This window comes from Podarcis pityusensis (assembly GCF_964106645.2).
Source record: "Podarcis pityusensis genome assembly, chromosome: 14".
NCBI classification, from domain to species: domain Eukaryota; kingdom Metazoa; phylum Chordata; class Lepidosauria; order Squamata; family Lacertidae; genus Podarcis; species Podarcis pityusensis.
In genome coordinates this window covers 13,111,873-13,125,481 of record NC_138039.1, presented here as the reverse complement: position 1 = coordinate 13,125,481, position 13,609 = coordinate 13,111,873, and the positions used below count along the sequence as shown (strand labels likewise).

Genomic DNA, 13,609 nt, shown 5'->3' with positions numbered 1-13,609 from the left:
GAGGCCTCACACACACACCCTCTCAACTGACATCCTAACATTATGAAAGGCCCAGAAGCTCAAAGGTTTTGATCAGGTTGTATTTGGGTTAATTTTTGTTAATTTTCAAACTTGTATATTCTGCATAGCTAGGGAGTGCCCTGAGTAAGTAAAAAATCACTATCTTATTTTTGAGAGGCGCCATTTTCCTCTTCCAAACTGGTGGGTACTTAACTCTCAAAGTTTGGATCCCAAGCTGGGATGAAGAGTCTGAGGTTCAGAAAGGTGCCCTTACCATGTGTATACCTTGGAACTGGCGATTATCTCCAGATGCCACATCCTAGGCAGTATCTTGGGTCATCTGTTCCTAAGTCTAGCCTCGAAGGCAAGCACACCAGCCTTGCTCACTATTCACACTTCACCATCTCTATCCTAATTAAGAAGACGTGCAGAGAGATTAATTATTTTCTTGTTGCCGTGAGCCAATAGCGTTTTAATCAAGCTGTCTCTGTGGCTAACCAATTCATTAGCTGCAAATTAAATAAATCTAGGCTTTTCACCATACTTTAATTGACACTGTCCCTTTGTAGGGGGGAAGAAAGTTGTTCAAGCATCGGTAGCATTGTTGGAAACGATTTGATTTGTCATATCTACATTTTGGCATTTCAACATGCTCTATTCACACCCGAAGAAATAAATTAATGGCCCGTAGCTGCCCTCCTAAGCAAACTGATTGGAAATAAGTCCCACCGAACTCCATGTAATACAAATGTTTCCCCCCACTGTTTATTTCCTCTTTCCCACTCTTTAGCAAACTGAAGGCTTCAAGAAGCGGTGGTTCACCATGGATGACAGAAGACTAATGTACTTCAAAGATCCCCTGGTAAGGCCCATGTTTGCTAATGATCTCAGGCTGGTCCAGGGACGGGCAACCGCAGAACTTCATGGCAGGATTTCAAAACATTCCACTTTCCCAAAGGATTTTTATCTTTGCTTTTCATGATAACGATTCTATGCATATTTGTTTTCAAACAGATTTGTTTTCAAACAGATTTGTTTTCAAACAGATTTGTTTTCAATGGTGGCCGTTTTATATATATTTGTATATTTTTGATCAAGTGGCTTATAAATGTTCCAAATGAGTAGGGGGTGGGAATTAATTAGGGCCAGCAAAAACTAGAGATAAGGGTGGATTCTGTTCAGTTCACATTTTCTGTTCAGTTCACATTTTTAAGTCAGTCAACCTGATTCGCACCTCCTTAGTTAATACACATATCAGAACAGGAGTATCCTTTGAATTTCACTATTCTCTGAATTTTGTGATCCAGTTTGTTTGTTTGTTTGTTTGTTTGTTTGTTCGTTCATTCATTCATTCATTCATTCATTCATTCATTTTTGTCCCACTGGTCCCAGAAATAGGATTGGACAGACTTATGAATGAACATGTGCAAAACTGTCATGGAATGGAATGAAACTAAATTGATCTATCCAGTTTTGGGGAACTGCAAGTGGGGGGAAATTGTGGTTTGCTCATGTCCTGCTTATGGGCTTCCTATGGGCATCTGGTTGTCCACTGTGAGAACAGAACAAATCTATTCTGCCCTGGTGAAACCACACCTGGAGTCCTGTGTCCAGTTCTGAGCACCACAATTTAAGAAGGATATTGACAGGCTGAAACGTGTGCAGAGGAGGGGGGGACTGAAGGACCTGGGCCAAAGGCCCAGATGATCAAGGGCCTGGAAACCAAGCCTTTTGAGGAATGGTTGAGGGAGTTGGGTGTGATAAGACCGGTAAAGAGGAGACTGAGAGGAGATAGGATAGCCATCTTCAAATATCTCAAGGGCTGTCACGTGGAAGATGGAGAAAGCTTGCTTTCTGCTGCTCCACATGGTAGGACCTGAATCAATGGATTCAAATGACAAGAAAGATTATTCCAACTCAACATTCAAAAGAACTTCCTGATAGAATCATAGAATTGGAAGGGACCCTGAGGATCATCTAGTCCAACCCCCTGCAATGCAGCTGTCCCATATGGGGATCAAACCTGCGACCTTGGCGTTATCAGCACCATACTCTAACCTACTGAGCGAGGTGATGGGAAGAGCTCTTTGATCGTCTCAGGTTGTGGACTCTCCTTCCTTGGAGGTTTTTAAGCAGAGTTTGGATGACCACCTGTCAGGTTTTCTTTAGCTGCGATTCCTGCATTGCATGAGGTTGGACTAGATGACCCTTGGGATCCCTTCTAACTCCACAGTTCCATGATTCTAAGATGATGGACAAGACGGGCCACTGGCCTGATCCAGCAGGGGTCCTCTTATGTTCTTGCCCTTTCACAGAAAAGCTAGGACACAATTTTATTAGCCTTAAGTTGGAGATGCGCAGACTGATTGAGATGAATGGGGGAGATAAAGAAACTGAGAACAGATGGGCAGTGGAATAAACTACTGTCTGAAGCTGCAACATCTCCCTGCAGTTTTTGTGTGGAGTTGTTTCTGTCAAGGATGCTGGGGATCAGTTGGGATGCTGGAAAAAATGGGAGAGACTTCCTGTTCATTTTGAAATGACTTCCTTGAAAGGTTGGGGTTTTGTTTTTTTGCATACAGCTTGGAAGCCTCTGTTGAGAAAGGATGGTAGAATTATAGTTTCCAGTTGCCTGAAATAAACCTTAACCCTTACCCCCACCCCCCAAAAAGCAACTTGCTGCAGAAATCTTTGAAGCCAAGAAGGCAGGGACATTACGTCAGCTGATCTGCGATAATTCTGTTTGTTATCTCATGCACTGCCTCCATCATAGGGGATATATAGCAACAGTACTTTGTCATAAGCCCCGAAGCCATTTTGAACAGGGACAACAGTGTCAGGCCTTTGGAATCTAGGGGACATGGATGAATTTTTGGAAGAAAAAATGCCAGTGCCTCCTTGCTCTTCTGAGATCCTATGCTATGTCGCCCGCACAGGATGCCTTCGCCAGGGGGGAAGTTTTTATTGGAAGCAAAGAAAACAGCTACAAGGTCTTGGAAGGGCTCCCGCCGTCCATACAGGGAAACCACTGGCAACATGGAATCACCATCGTGACTCCAGACAGGAAGTTCCTTTTTGCCTGTGAGACGGAAAGCGACCAGCTGGAGTGGATCGCAGCTTTCCAGAAAGTGATCAGTAGGCCAATGCTGCCGCAGGAATATGCAGGTGAGGTGAGGGGTGGGACGTGACTGGGAATGATGGCGGGTCATCATGGTTCGGTGGCACAGCTTGTGTTTTGAAGATTCGGTTCCCAGCACCTGCTGCAGAAAGGAAGACCTAAGCCCTGCAAGGGAGGAAAAAATGGGTTTCCTCATTCGCCATTTAGAAGGCAAGAAGGTGGAGAGGCAGAGGAAGCTCTCTTAGGCCACATTCACACCGTTTAAAGCACTATCATACCACAGGCATGGCTCACCCTAAAGATTTATGGGAGCTGTAGTTTGTTAAGGGTGCTGAGAGTTGTTAGGAGGCCCCTATGACACTCCCAGGGCCACAATTCCCAGAATTCCCTAGGAAAAGGGACTGACTGTTAAACTGCTCTGGGAGCGGAAGACTGGTCTCTTAACAACTCTTAGCACCCTTAGCAAACTACAATTCCCAGGATCCTTGGGGGGAACTCATGACTGTTTCAAGTGGCATGGTCCTGACTTAAATGTGCAGCGGAGATGGGGTTTTTGAATATATGCCTGGAAATTAAATCAGTTGACTGACTTTTCATCAATCAAGCTATTAATTAATTGATTCACTCTGCATAGGGAATAAAACAAAAAAGTATACAGTACTTCCTTTGTTTTAGCATATACATCGTATTTTAAAAGATGCACTTTGTACTGTACTTTTTGGAGAGTGATTCCTGTGTAGTTTTTACTCTGCCTGCTGGTCTGATTTTTTTATTTTTAAAGTTAACCCTCTTTGTTAAGTTTCTATGGAATATATCTATATCTATATCTATCTATCTATCTATCTATCTATCTATCTATCTATCTATATGATGTTCCCTCCAAAACTATTATGTACCTGCCATCTGTGGTTTGCATTAGTAGTTTTATAATCAATCAAAAGCATTTAAATCAATCAACTAACTGGCTGAACTTTAAGACACTGGGTTGCATCCTGTTTTGTACACAGAGCAGACCTACTGGAATTAAAAGACACAACTAACTTGCTTTCATTAAGTCCAATAGGTCTGCTGTGAGGAGAACTTGGATGCAACCTGATGATTGTATTTGCACTTAATGGTCAGGCATGGTTTAGTCACTAACCACTTAAGATTGCTGCTGCATTTACATGTCAATGTTTTAATGCTGTTATTTCCCCCCTCCTCACAGTGGAAGCCCATTTCAAGCATAAACCATAGTAGTATCATGCTGGACAGAACCAAGGAAGGAGAATCTGTTTACAACCCAATAACATTGTTTGTTCCTGGCAATGTGAGCAACGACAACATATTCAGCGAATCACGTTGGACTGGCAAGGTGGGAGGTGCTATAACAGGGGCCTCTGGGCCGACGACAACAGTGTTGTGGGGCCAAAGCAGACACTTTTTTTAATACATATGAAAAGTTGCATTTCCTAAGCTGGAGGTGATGATGCGTTTCTTAACATCTCAGGCTGTCCTAAGCAGTTCCCTTGGGGACATTGTCCTTGAACATGTAACATTTGGCAAGAGGCTCACCGCAGGAGATTTGGGAAATACCCACACAGTCCACTCCCTCCTTAAGCAGCAATGTTGCCCAAACACTTTCTTAAAGGGTCTAAACATCTCCAGCGACCAAGGATGTCTTTTTCAGAGGATGGCAGCCGTTTGCTTGACATATACTGAGAAAACACCCCGGAAAGGGTGTCCTTTGTTATGCTTAAACCCACTAGGAAGAATCATCATGAAGCCCAGAAGCACTGTGCACGATGCTGACATTTCAGCAAAAGTCAGCTGGTCACCGCATCCTGCGAAGCGTCACTTCATACAACTGTTTGACGAAACGTTTATGCGCATTGGTCTGTGGTTCGCCTATCGCCTTGTGATGCTACAGGTCTAAGCAGCAGGTCCACCTCTGCTGGATGAGATGGCTTTGGTCATGGCGTGGCAGTGGCGGCACGTGAGGGGGAAGGCAGAGGAAGTGGTGCTCCCCCACCAGTGTGCTTGTCATGAGAGGGCGAGGCGCTGGCAGTGAGGTCACCACCAATCTGAAGCTCCTTTGATAGTGAGCACGCCGCCACTCAGATACCTCTGCCTCTGTCCCTCCTCACTCTTTGAACAACCACTGGTGTTTCGGCATTGGGACCTGTTCACGGAGTATTTGAATGGAAGATGGTTATTCCAAGCCATGCAGCCTGGTGTGGTTCTGGGCTGAGGCAGGCAACTTGGTGGCCGAGTTAAAAAGTCCCTCCCCTAATTTCACCCCCCACCCAATACGCAAAGAGGGGGCAGTGTTTACCTGTCGTGGCAATTATGCTTGCAGCTCCAAGTGTGTGTCTTTTTCTTTGCTCTTTTTGACCTACTGGGCTTCAGCGGGATGACCGGAAATCTGGTCCCCGTTCTGATGATGATTCCATTTTTTGACATGATCTTATGATGAAGCCATTTTGGAGTGAGGGCGATGGCTCCTGACCTCACTCTTGATGGACTCCCGGGAGTGCAACCGATAGTGCTGGCACCATCACAAGAAAAGTGGTGGAAGCCATGGAAAAGGTAGAGAAAGCCTTTCATATATGAAACTTTTCACACACTCCTCAGCTCCAACAAAACTGGTCCACCAGAGAGGCTCTTTAGAATCTGTTTTGCTACCTCTCTGAGGTTATTGATGTAGGCCAAAAAATGTGGCTACCTATATTTAATTTTTACTTGGGAGGCCACAGATTGAGCAGGCCCAGCCTGAAGTGTGGTAATCAGACCTACCTTTCCTTTCTGAGCCCAGAGAGTGTTGTGACTTTCTTTCGATTTTCATTAACAAAGGGAGCCATTCGTTGTAAAAATTAACAGGAAAACTTCTTCCACATAAGCTCATTGTTAACATCATGGGATTCTCAGCTGGACTCTTGCTACCGAGCTGAAATATATTCAGTCCTTTGGAAGTGTGCCCACATACACACTTTATTCCCGAAAATGGTTGAATGGCTTTGTGTGACTGGTGTGGTTTTGAGATAAAAATTAGTATGTGGGAAACTGGGCACAAATCGGCAAGCTAAGCACTTTTAAGGCTGCAATCCTGTGCACTGCTTGGGAATGGGAGTATCTCAGTGGGCAGAACACCTGTAAGTGCATGCAGAAGGTCTCAGGTTCAATCCCCACAATTAGGGCTGGGAAAAACTCTTACCTGAAACTCTGGAGAGCCATTGCCGGTCAGTGAAGCCAATACTGAGTGAGGTACCTTTGGTCTAACTTGGTATAAGCCAGCTTCCTATCAGTGCAGTGGGATTTTCTGGGATTGGCCTGCATCACCCATTTGTTTCAATGAGGGTTAAGCACATGCTTAAATCTCTCCCACTGGATTCCATAGGTCTTGAAACTGGCTGGGTCGTACCTATGCATTGGTATGGCCAGGTGGATATTGCACTTGTCCCCTCCATGGAAGAGAATGGGGAAACCTTGTGTGCACGAGTGTGCGCACAGGGCTCTCTGGACAAAGGTGACTTTCAACGTTCCTTCTGTGCTGCTAAATTGTAACTTGAGAAGTGACCTTAACAAAAAAAAAAGCACACTGCTCTGAGAAAACGGTGGGGGAATTGAGCCCCGAAACTTCCTGAAGGATGGGGAATCTGCCTGTGATTTTAGTAACAGATGGACACTTTGATGAAACAAAGGGTCTTCATATGGCCAATCTGAGACTATTCCAGGCTAAGCAAAAGCCCTTGCAGAAAGTTTCATGTCACACCATAATCCTACAACCTTGGCATTATCAGGAGGTGGACTCAAGTCCCTGAAACTCATGCCACAAAACTCATGTGGCACAAAACAAATATCTTTGCTGATTTTGCTGCAAATGACTTAACTACTCCTCCCCCTGTAAATCGATCTGGCTCTAATTATGTGCAGCTTGTCACATAACCAGAGTCCTCTGGTGGGGATGTCTGTCTGTATAGCCCTAACCCCCCACTCAACCCTCCCCAACACAAGTTCAATAGGCCCAGCTGATCATTGCAATATGGATGAATTCAGAATGAACACCACATGAGCTTCCAGAGACAGACTTCCCTTGCTGGATCAGGGTGAAAGTGTGTGACTTGCTCAAGAGTGCATCTCTGCAATCTTATCCCAGGCCAGCCCTACTATTTGACAAAGTGGGCAGCAAAAGCTGGGAGGACACAGCTGGGTAGCTCTCAAGCAGCCTTCCTTGCACCCCACAAACTAGCCTGCTGCCTTCAGGTATGGCGGAGGAAGCTCTTTTTGCTGCCGGTGTTAATTCAATATTCACTTGCCAATCAGTTCAGTTTCTGTACGTGAATAGCGGGGCGGGAACATACCACTGCATCCTTTGTCTCGGGCAGCAAAACGTCTTGGTCCAGCACCGATCTACCCATCCCTGCACTGAAGCTTGTCCCAGTCTAGCAGAATGGAGTTGGTCCTCAGGGCATTACTTGTTTTGGGCCCAGACTCTGCAATGCCACTGCCTCATTCAGGGAAAGCCAGAAAAAATCCCACAGGGTGTCCACTGAAACGAGCAGCACGTGGGCAAGAGCAATGGACAGAACATCCCTGTTGGTTTCCACCCAGGCTTGACTTAACAGCAGCTTGCTGGCGGCTAGGTGGGAGGTATGGAAGTGAAATGGTTCTGTACCCAAGAGATTCCTATAGAAGACTGAAAGGGCCATTTCCCAGGCTCAGCATGCAGCTTCTTTGGGTAGCTGCTGGTGGTCCCACTGTCCCAACCAAAAGCATTGCTGGTGCCTGTTCTGGCTACCACCCGCCGCCTTCGGGGAACAAAAAAAAGCAGCTGGGGTTGGGAACTGCTGTGTTCGTTTTGCACAATGTTCTGCAGTGATGCTACATCAGGGCCATTGTGGGAAATTGCAACAGCGGCATCGGGACCTTGGCGTCTTCTGCTGCTGCCTCTTTCAGGTGCACACTCGCAAGGGCCCTCTGACACAGAAAGGGGGCGCTCTGGAGGGCTTTCTGCTAAGACCACCCCCCTCTAACCCAAAGCGGGCCCTATAAGCCTCCCCCCCTCTCAACAGAACAACCCCAGTTTACACAACAGTGGTAATATTTATTGTTCCAAAAAACCCCCAAACAAACCACTATGCACTGTACGAGTGGAATGCATCGGAAACATGTCAGGAAGCAAAGTTCATATAGATTTGGTGAAAGACCCATTAGCTGCAACGGTTGTCCTGCAGAGGTTGTTGGACTACGGCTCCCATCATGCCATATCATCCGCCAGAGTGGCTAGGACTGATGGGAGGAAGAGTCCAACAATATCTGGAGGCACTATGCTGGCTATTCCTGGCCGAGGGCATGAGATCATAGGTCTTTCTTGCTCCTTTTTTTACCCCCAGCTAAGTGGCTGTTGCAGAAGTTCATAGATTTTGCTGCTGCCAGATAATCACCCCCAACTAACAAACCTTCGCTGGGACTCTTGAAGTTAGCAAACAAGTTACAATATGGTAAATATTTCTGCCTTACGCTATTATAAGCCACACGCCCCCTCTTATGGTTCTAGCCGTGTTTACCTTTCTATTGTAGTAATACTGACAGATTTAGCCAGCCTTCATGCTTTGCCAACATCTGCTTGCTCTATCATTTGGTTGGCGCTTCGTCTCTCCCCCCCCCCCGCTGAATTATATTAATTCTCGCTCCCCCACAGGCTCAACAATAATCTCCACCAATTTCACAAATTATGCAAGAGAGAGCACACCCACAGCAGTATCAGTGCTACACACAATACAGCCTTGGTTTCCCCCTGAAATGATTGCTCAACTTCAGTAAAAGGGAGAAAGGGTGAAGCTGGTATGTTTCAAGTCTCAGAACAGAATGTGTTTCTTTCTTAAGTCAGTGTTTGTAAGATAAATGCCCTCTTATCCATTGCATACATGTGTTAAGTCGCTGGTTATAAAAAAAAATTGGTACTAAATGTCATCCATGCCAATAAATTATTATTCTGTCTGATCAATGGAGACAAATGTCTGGTTAAATTTGTGGAGCAAATAAATTGGTGATGCAGGCAACATGATAAAGAGTTTTCAAAATATCTGGTATCAAAAGCAGTTTTAGAAGTGAAGACGGCATTATTGCATCTCAGTAAGTTTTACTTATAGCACACAAGAGCAATAAATGCTTGCCCACAAAGGAGCCCAACTCATGCAGAGACATGACGGCAAACCTCATCTGACCAGGTTATTCTGCACCTGGAGAGACTGGATGATGCCTGATACAGAGACACGTGGCAGCAGAATCGCCTGCCTTGCAGCAGAGGTTGATATACTGCAAATCCAGAGCAGTATATCATGCAGAGGTACACCAGGCAGCCTCCTCAAAAGTAGGCAGCCTCCCTGAAATAGGATGATCCAGTGATGTGAGGGGGAGAGATGCAGCAGAGTGACATTGGCCCATCTCCTCCCTCATGGAGGTTGATTAAAAGGCAGTGAAGCCATAGCCACAGAGATGTACGTACATCAGGCAGGCTCTATAGTTAAGCTGTTTGGTGCTTAACTATTCTTCATAGAACACTAGGCCTCCAGAGGTTGGAAATTCCCAGTACAGAAGATCAGTATGTTGAGGCGACGGGCTCTCTGAAGAGACAATGCAGGCATGCTGTTAGCTATACAAAACAAGTCGCACCGGGTTTTCCACCTTTGCCAGGTGACGCTTTCATACCTTTCAGAGGTGCTCCTGCAATAACAGCTGCCTCCAAACCATCCAGGAGGGGCTCTACACCTGTGGAAGCAGGCTCTCCTCCATCTTATAAGGTACAGTTGGTAGTAATACAAGAAGGAGCTTTCTTCCAGGGCAGCACCTCATACATGGAACTCACTGCCCCAAGATCTTAAATGAGCTCCCCCTTTACTTATGTGCTATCAGTGGCTGAAGAGTTTTCCCAGCAAATCATTGAGATTCTGGTGCAGTTTAGCAGTGCTATCCCTCTTGGTGTATATTCAGCCAACTATTCACTTTCAGAGGGACTCACTTCTAAGTGTGAATAGGACTGGTCTTAACTATTCCATGTTTGTTCTGCCTCTGGGGGTTCCTTTAGTTGCCTTTAAGGCTGGTTCTGTGCTTTCTTTCTTCTCCTTTTAATATTACATGTGAATTGCCTTCCAGTACTGTATTGTGAAAGGTATATGCGAAGGGTTGAGCTTTGGAAGGCAGGATACAATTACCGAGATAAATAAATAAGCATCTACAGCCGAATTTGGAGCTTTGTGTGCTGGACAGACGAATTTGGAGCTTTGTGTGCTGGACACTGGACAGACGAAAGGAAGTACTTATTCGCACAGCACTAGTTAAGACTACGGAATTCACTCCCATAAAATGCAGCGGTGGCCACCAAATTGGATGCCTTTAAAACAGGCATGGCCAAACTTGGCCCTTCAGCTGTTTTGGGACTACAATTCCCATCATCCCAGACCACTGGTCCTGTTAGCTAGGGATGATGGGAGCTGTAGTCTCAAAACAGCTGGAGGGCCAGGTTTGGCCATGGCTGCTTTAAAAGAAGATGAGACAAATTTATGGAGAGGAATAACTAGGCACAATGGCTATGATCTTCCTGTGTAGGGGGAGGCCTCTGAATATCAGTTCCTGGAAGCCACAGGGGGAGAGAGTGCTGTCATGCTCAGGTCCTGCTTACGGGCTTCCCACAGGCATCTGGTTGGCCACTGTGAGAAGAGGATGCTGGACTAGATGGGCCACTGGCTTGATCCAGCAGGGCTCTTAGGTTCCTAATGGGTGTTACATTTGCAGTTCCCCTTCATGATCCAAGAGCTGAGACTACATGTATGCAGAGTAGACAGAAAATGACAGTACAGAGCAACGTCTACTGCTAGTCATGAGCGTATGGCTCATATCGGTTTCACCACAATCTGTTTTCCCTATTGCCCAGGAGCAACCCCTTCTCAATGTACTCCTGCAGTACTTTGCATCAAGGTCAGCTGTTCTCATACTCTTTGCCATTTCATAACATTCAGCTTGCTTCACAAGGGGCCTCGCTACCCAGGAAGCATTTCCCAACTTGCACGGGGCGTGTTATTTCTGCAAATGCCTTTAAAGGCCGACACCTATTTCACAACCGAATTTCAGAGAAAAAAGGCCTTTCGAGCTTAACAGAGGAAAGATTGGCAAGAACGTGGCACAGCAGCGGGACTGTTCCAGGATTGCTCAAAACACCAGGTTTGGGTGCTCAATCCATTATTTGGAACCTGTAAATAGGAGGTCAGTTCTGGGCATCGCACAAGAAGGTGGATGTTAAATTGGAGGAGGGTTCAGAGAAAAGCTGTGCTGATGAAAGGTCCTGAATGCAAACCCTATGAGAGCGGCTGAAGGAAGTAGGTATTTTTAGCCAAGGGAAAAAGAGGATTACAGACAAGAGATGTTGACAGTTTTGAAGTATTTAGCAGTATCTCAAGAGAGAGGGGACAACCGTTTATCCTACTTGCCAAAGCTGGGAGGAAAAAGGCCTGGTTTAAGATACTGGGATGTGTATTTTGGCTAAATAGCAGGAAGTACATGCTGACTGCAAGGAGCCTAACCAGAGGAGGCTGTGAAAATCTGGAGCTGTCAAGCAAAAGATGCTTGATTGAACACCTGACAAGGATGCTCTTGGTGCCTTGCCTGAGGGATGGGGAGGTGGGCTAGGATAGATACTGCACAGAGCCCAGTTTCATTCTGTGAGACTAAAGCAAGCTAGTGAAGCGCAGGAGCACAAAAACCCAAGGTGTGGAACAGAAAAGCCCTGGGTTCAAACTTACTTCTATTATGAGCTCACCTGAAACAAAGAATCTTGAAGACCTAATAATGGCATAAGCTTTCTACATCAGATATATGAAGAGCTCTCAGCTGTCATAGTCACACAATATAAAATAATAATAATAATAATAATGTTGCATTATAACAGGGGCTACCACCCCTGCTCATTCTGCTTGCCAACCACATACCCACCCATCTACACACTGGTGCAGAGAGAGTAAATTGCAAACTGTGAGGGTCAAAAAGCAATGAGATGCAAAACATAGCCTACAACATGACAATTAAAGCTTAAAACAAGCACTGTGATTATAGACAAGGGCAGCAACTGGAGATTACACTATGAACCTATAATTGGTAGGCAAGCTGTTCTTTTAATATCTGTAATATAGGGATAAGGTCTGCCTTAAAAGGTTAGTTGGGAGGATGTGATGGGTTAGAGGAGCCTATCTGATTAGCCAGAGAGATCTGGCATACTTGCTTTCTTATTCAGAAGTCCATGAACACTTCAACACAGCATTTTGCTAGGATGACCACACAAAACAAACGCGAAACCCTTGCAGATAGCAAAACTCTTGGGAATGCACGGGAGATTTTAGGCTTACTATGAATTATGGAGTATACAAGAAGTGAGAAGAAGGAAATGAGGGGCAGGTGGGGTTTGTCAACTTGGGAAGGTAACCCAACTAGGGAAAGGAAGACACTGATCCTAACCTCGGCTGCCTTGCAGCTATACTCATTCACGAGAAAGGCTTTGGGAGTAAACCTTGCTTTGCAGGACATCTTTGCGAGAAGAAAAGGCTAAACCAAAGGGTAAACCTACACAAATCTGCAGTGTAGTCTGTAAGATTGTTGGATGGCATCTTGTACTCCTCCTTCTGGCAACTCCTGAAGCCAAGCTGGTACCAAACATCTTACTCTGCTTTCCTTTGGGCCACATCAACACAGCCGAGGGAGGTCTTGTTGTCTGGGCAGCCCAGGACCTCCATACACATTGCCAAGGCTTGCATCCTGGGGAGGCCACTATGCAGTTTGACTTCACCTCCAGAAGTGTACTCCGTTGTCTCCCAAGACAGACAGATGCCAACAAGAAGAACCACCAAGGAAGGTGACTTATCTTGCCAAGTCATTTTGTCCATTTTTACTTAGACTAGTGCTGCCTGCTACTGGCCGGCAGCAACTCTTTAGGGTCTTTCTTCTCACCAGCTACTTGATTCTTTTTGAACTGCAGATGCCAAGGACTGTGCCTGCCACTTCCTGCATGCAGGGCAGTGGTTCTGCTATGGTGTTGTGATTCCCTACCCCACCCAGTGTTAGAAATTCAGATATATAAGCTAGGTGCCAAATGGCTTTGTAAACCAGGGTTATAGTCTGGCCTAGTTGCCATTTTTGGGCCAGATGGCTCAAAAACACATTTTTCAATATGACTTTTTGGTTCCTGGAATTTGTTCTGATTGCGCAGATAAACTGTAACAGATAGAGTTCTACAAGATGTGTTGCTAGTATGTTAAAACAGTCCAGATCCAAGGATACCCAGACATGCGCCTTCAGATGGTGGAGGTGTCAGGCGCCATCCTGGCACCCAGGCATCTTCACTTGGTTGCAAGTGGCTGGCAGCCAGGTGCAAAATGGGCCTGGCACCTGGCGAATTTCAAACACTGACCATCACCTGAAACCAGCTGGGGTCTTACACAGGGCTTCTCTCATCTCCCTCACTTC

At 45.7% G+C, this 13,609-nt stretch overlaps 1 protein-coding gene across 1 annotated transcript in view; it reads left to right on the top strand.

The window, feature by feature from the left end:
- The window catches only part of ADAP1 (ArfGAP with dual PH domains 1), a 69,193-nt gene extending 62,498 nt beyond the window's left edge, over positions 1-6,695 (top strand). Inside the window, exons 9-11 of the mRNA XM_080981193.1 lie at positions 791-862; positions 2,937-3,165; positions 4,326-6,695. Of these exons, the coding sequence (XP_080837319.1) occupies positions 791-862; positions 2,937-3,165; positions 4,326-4,354 (330 nt within the window). The 3' untranslated portion in view covers positions 4,355-6,695. The remainder of the gene's footprint in view (positions 1-790; positions 863-2,936; positions 3,166-4,325) is intronic.
- The last annotated feature ends 6,914 nt before the right edge of the window (positions 6,696-13,609 follow it).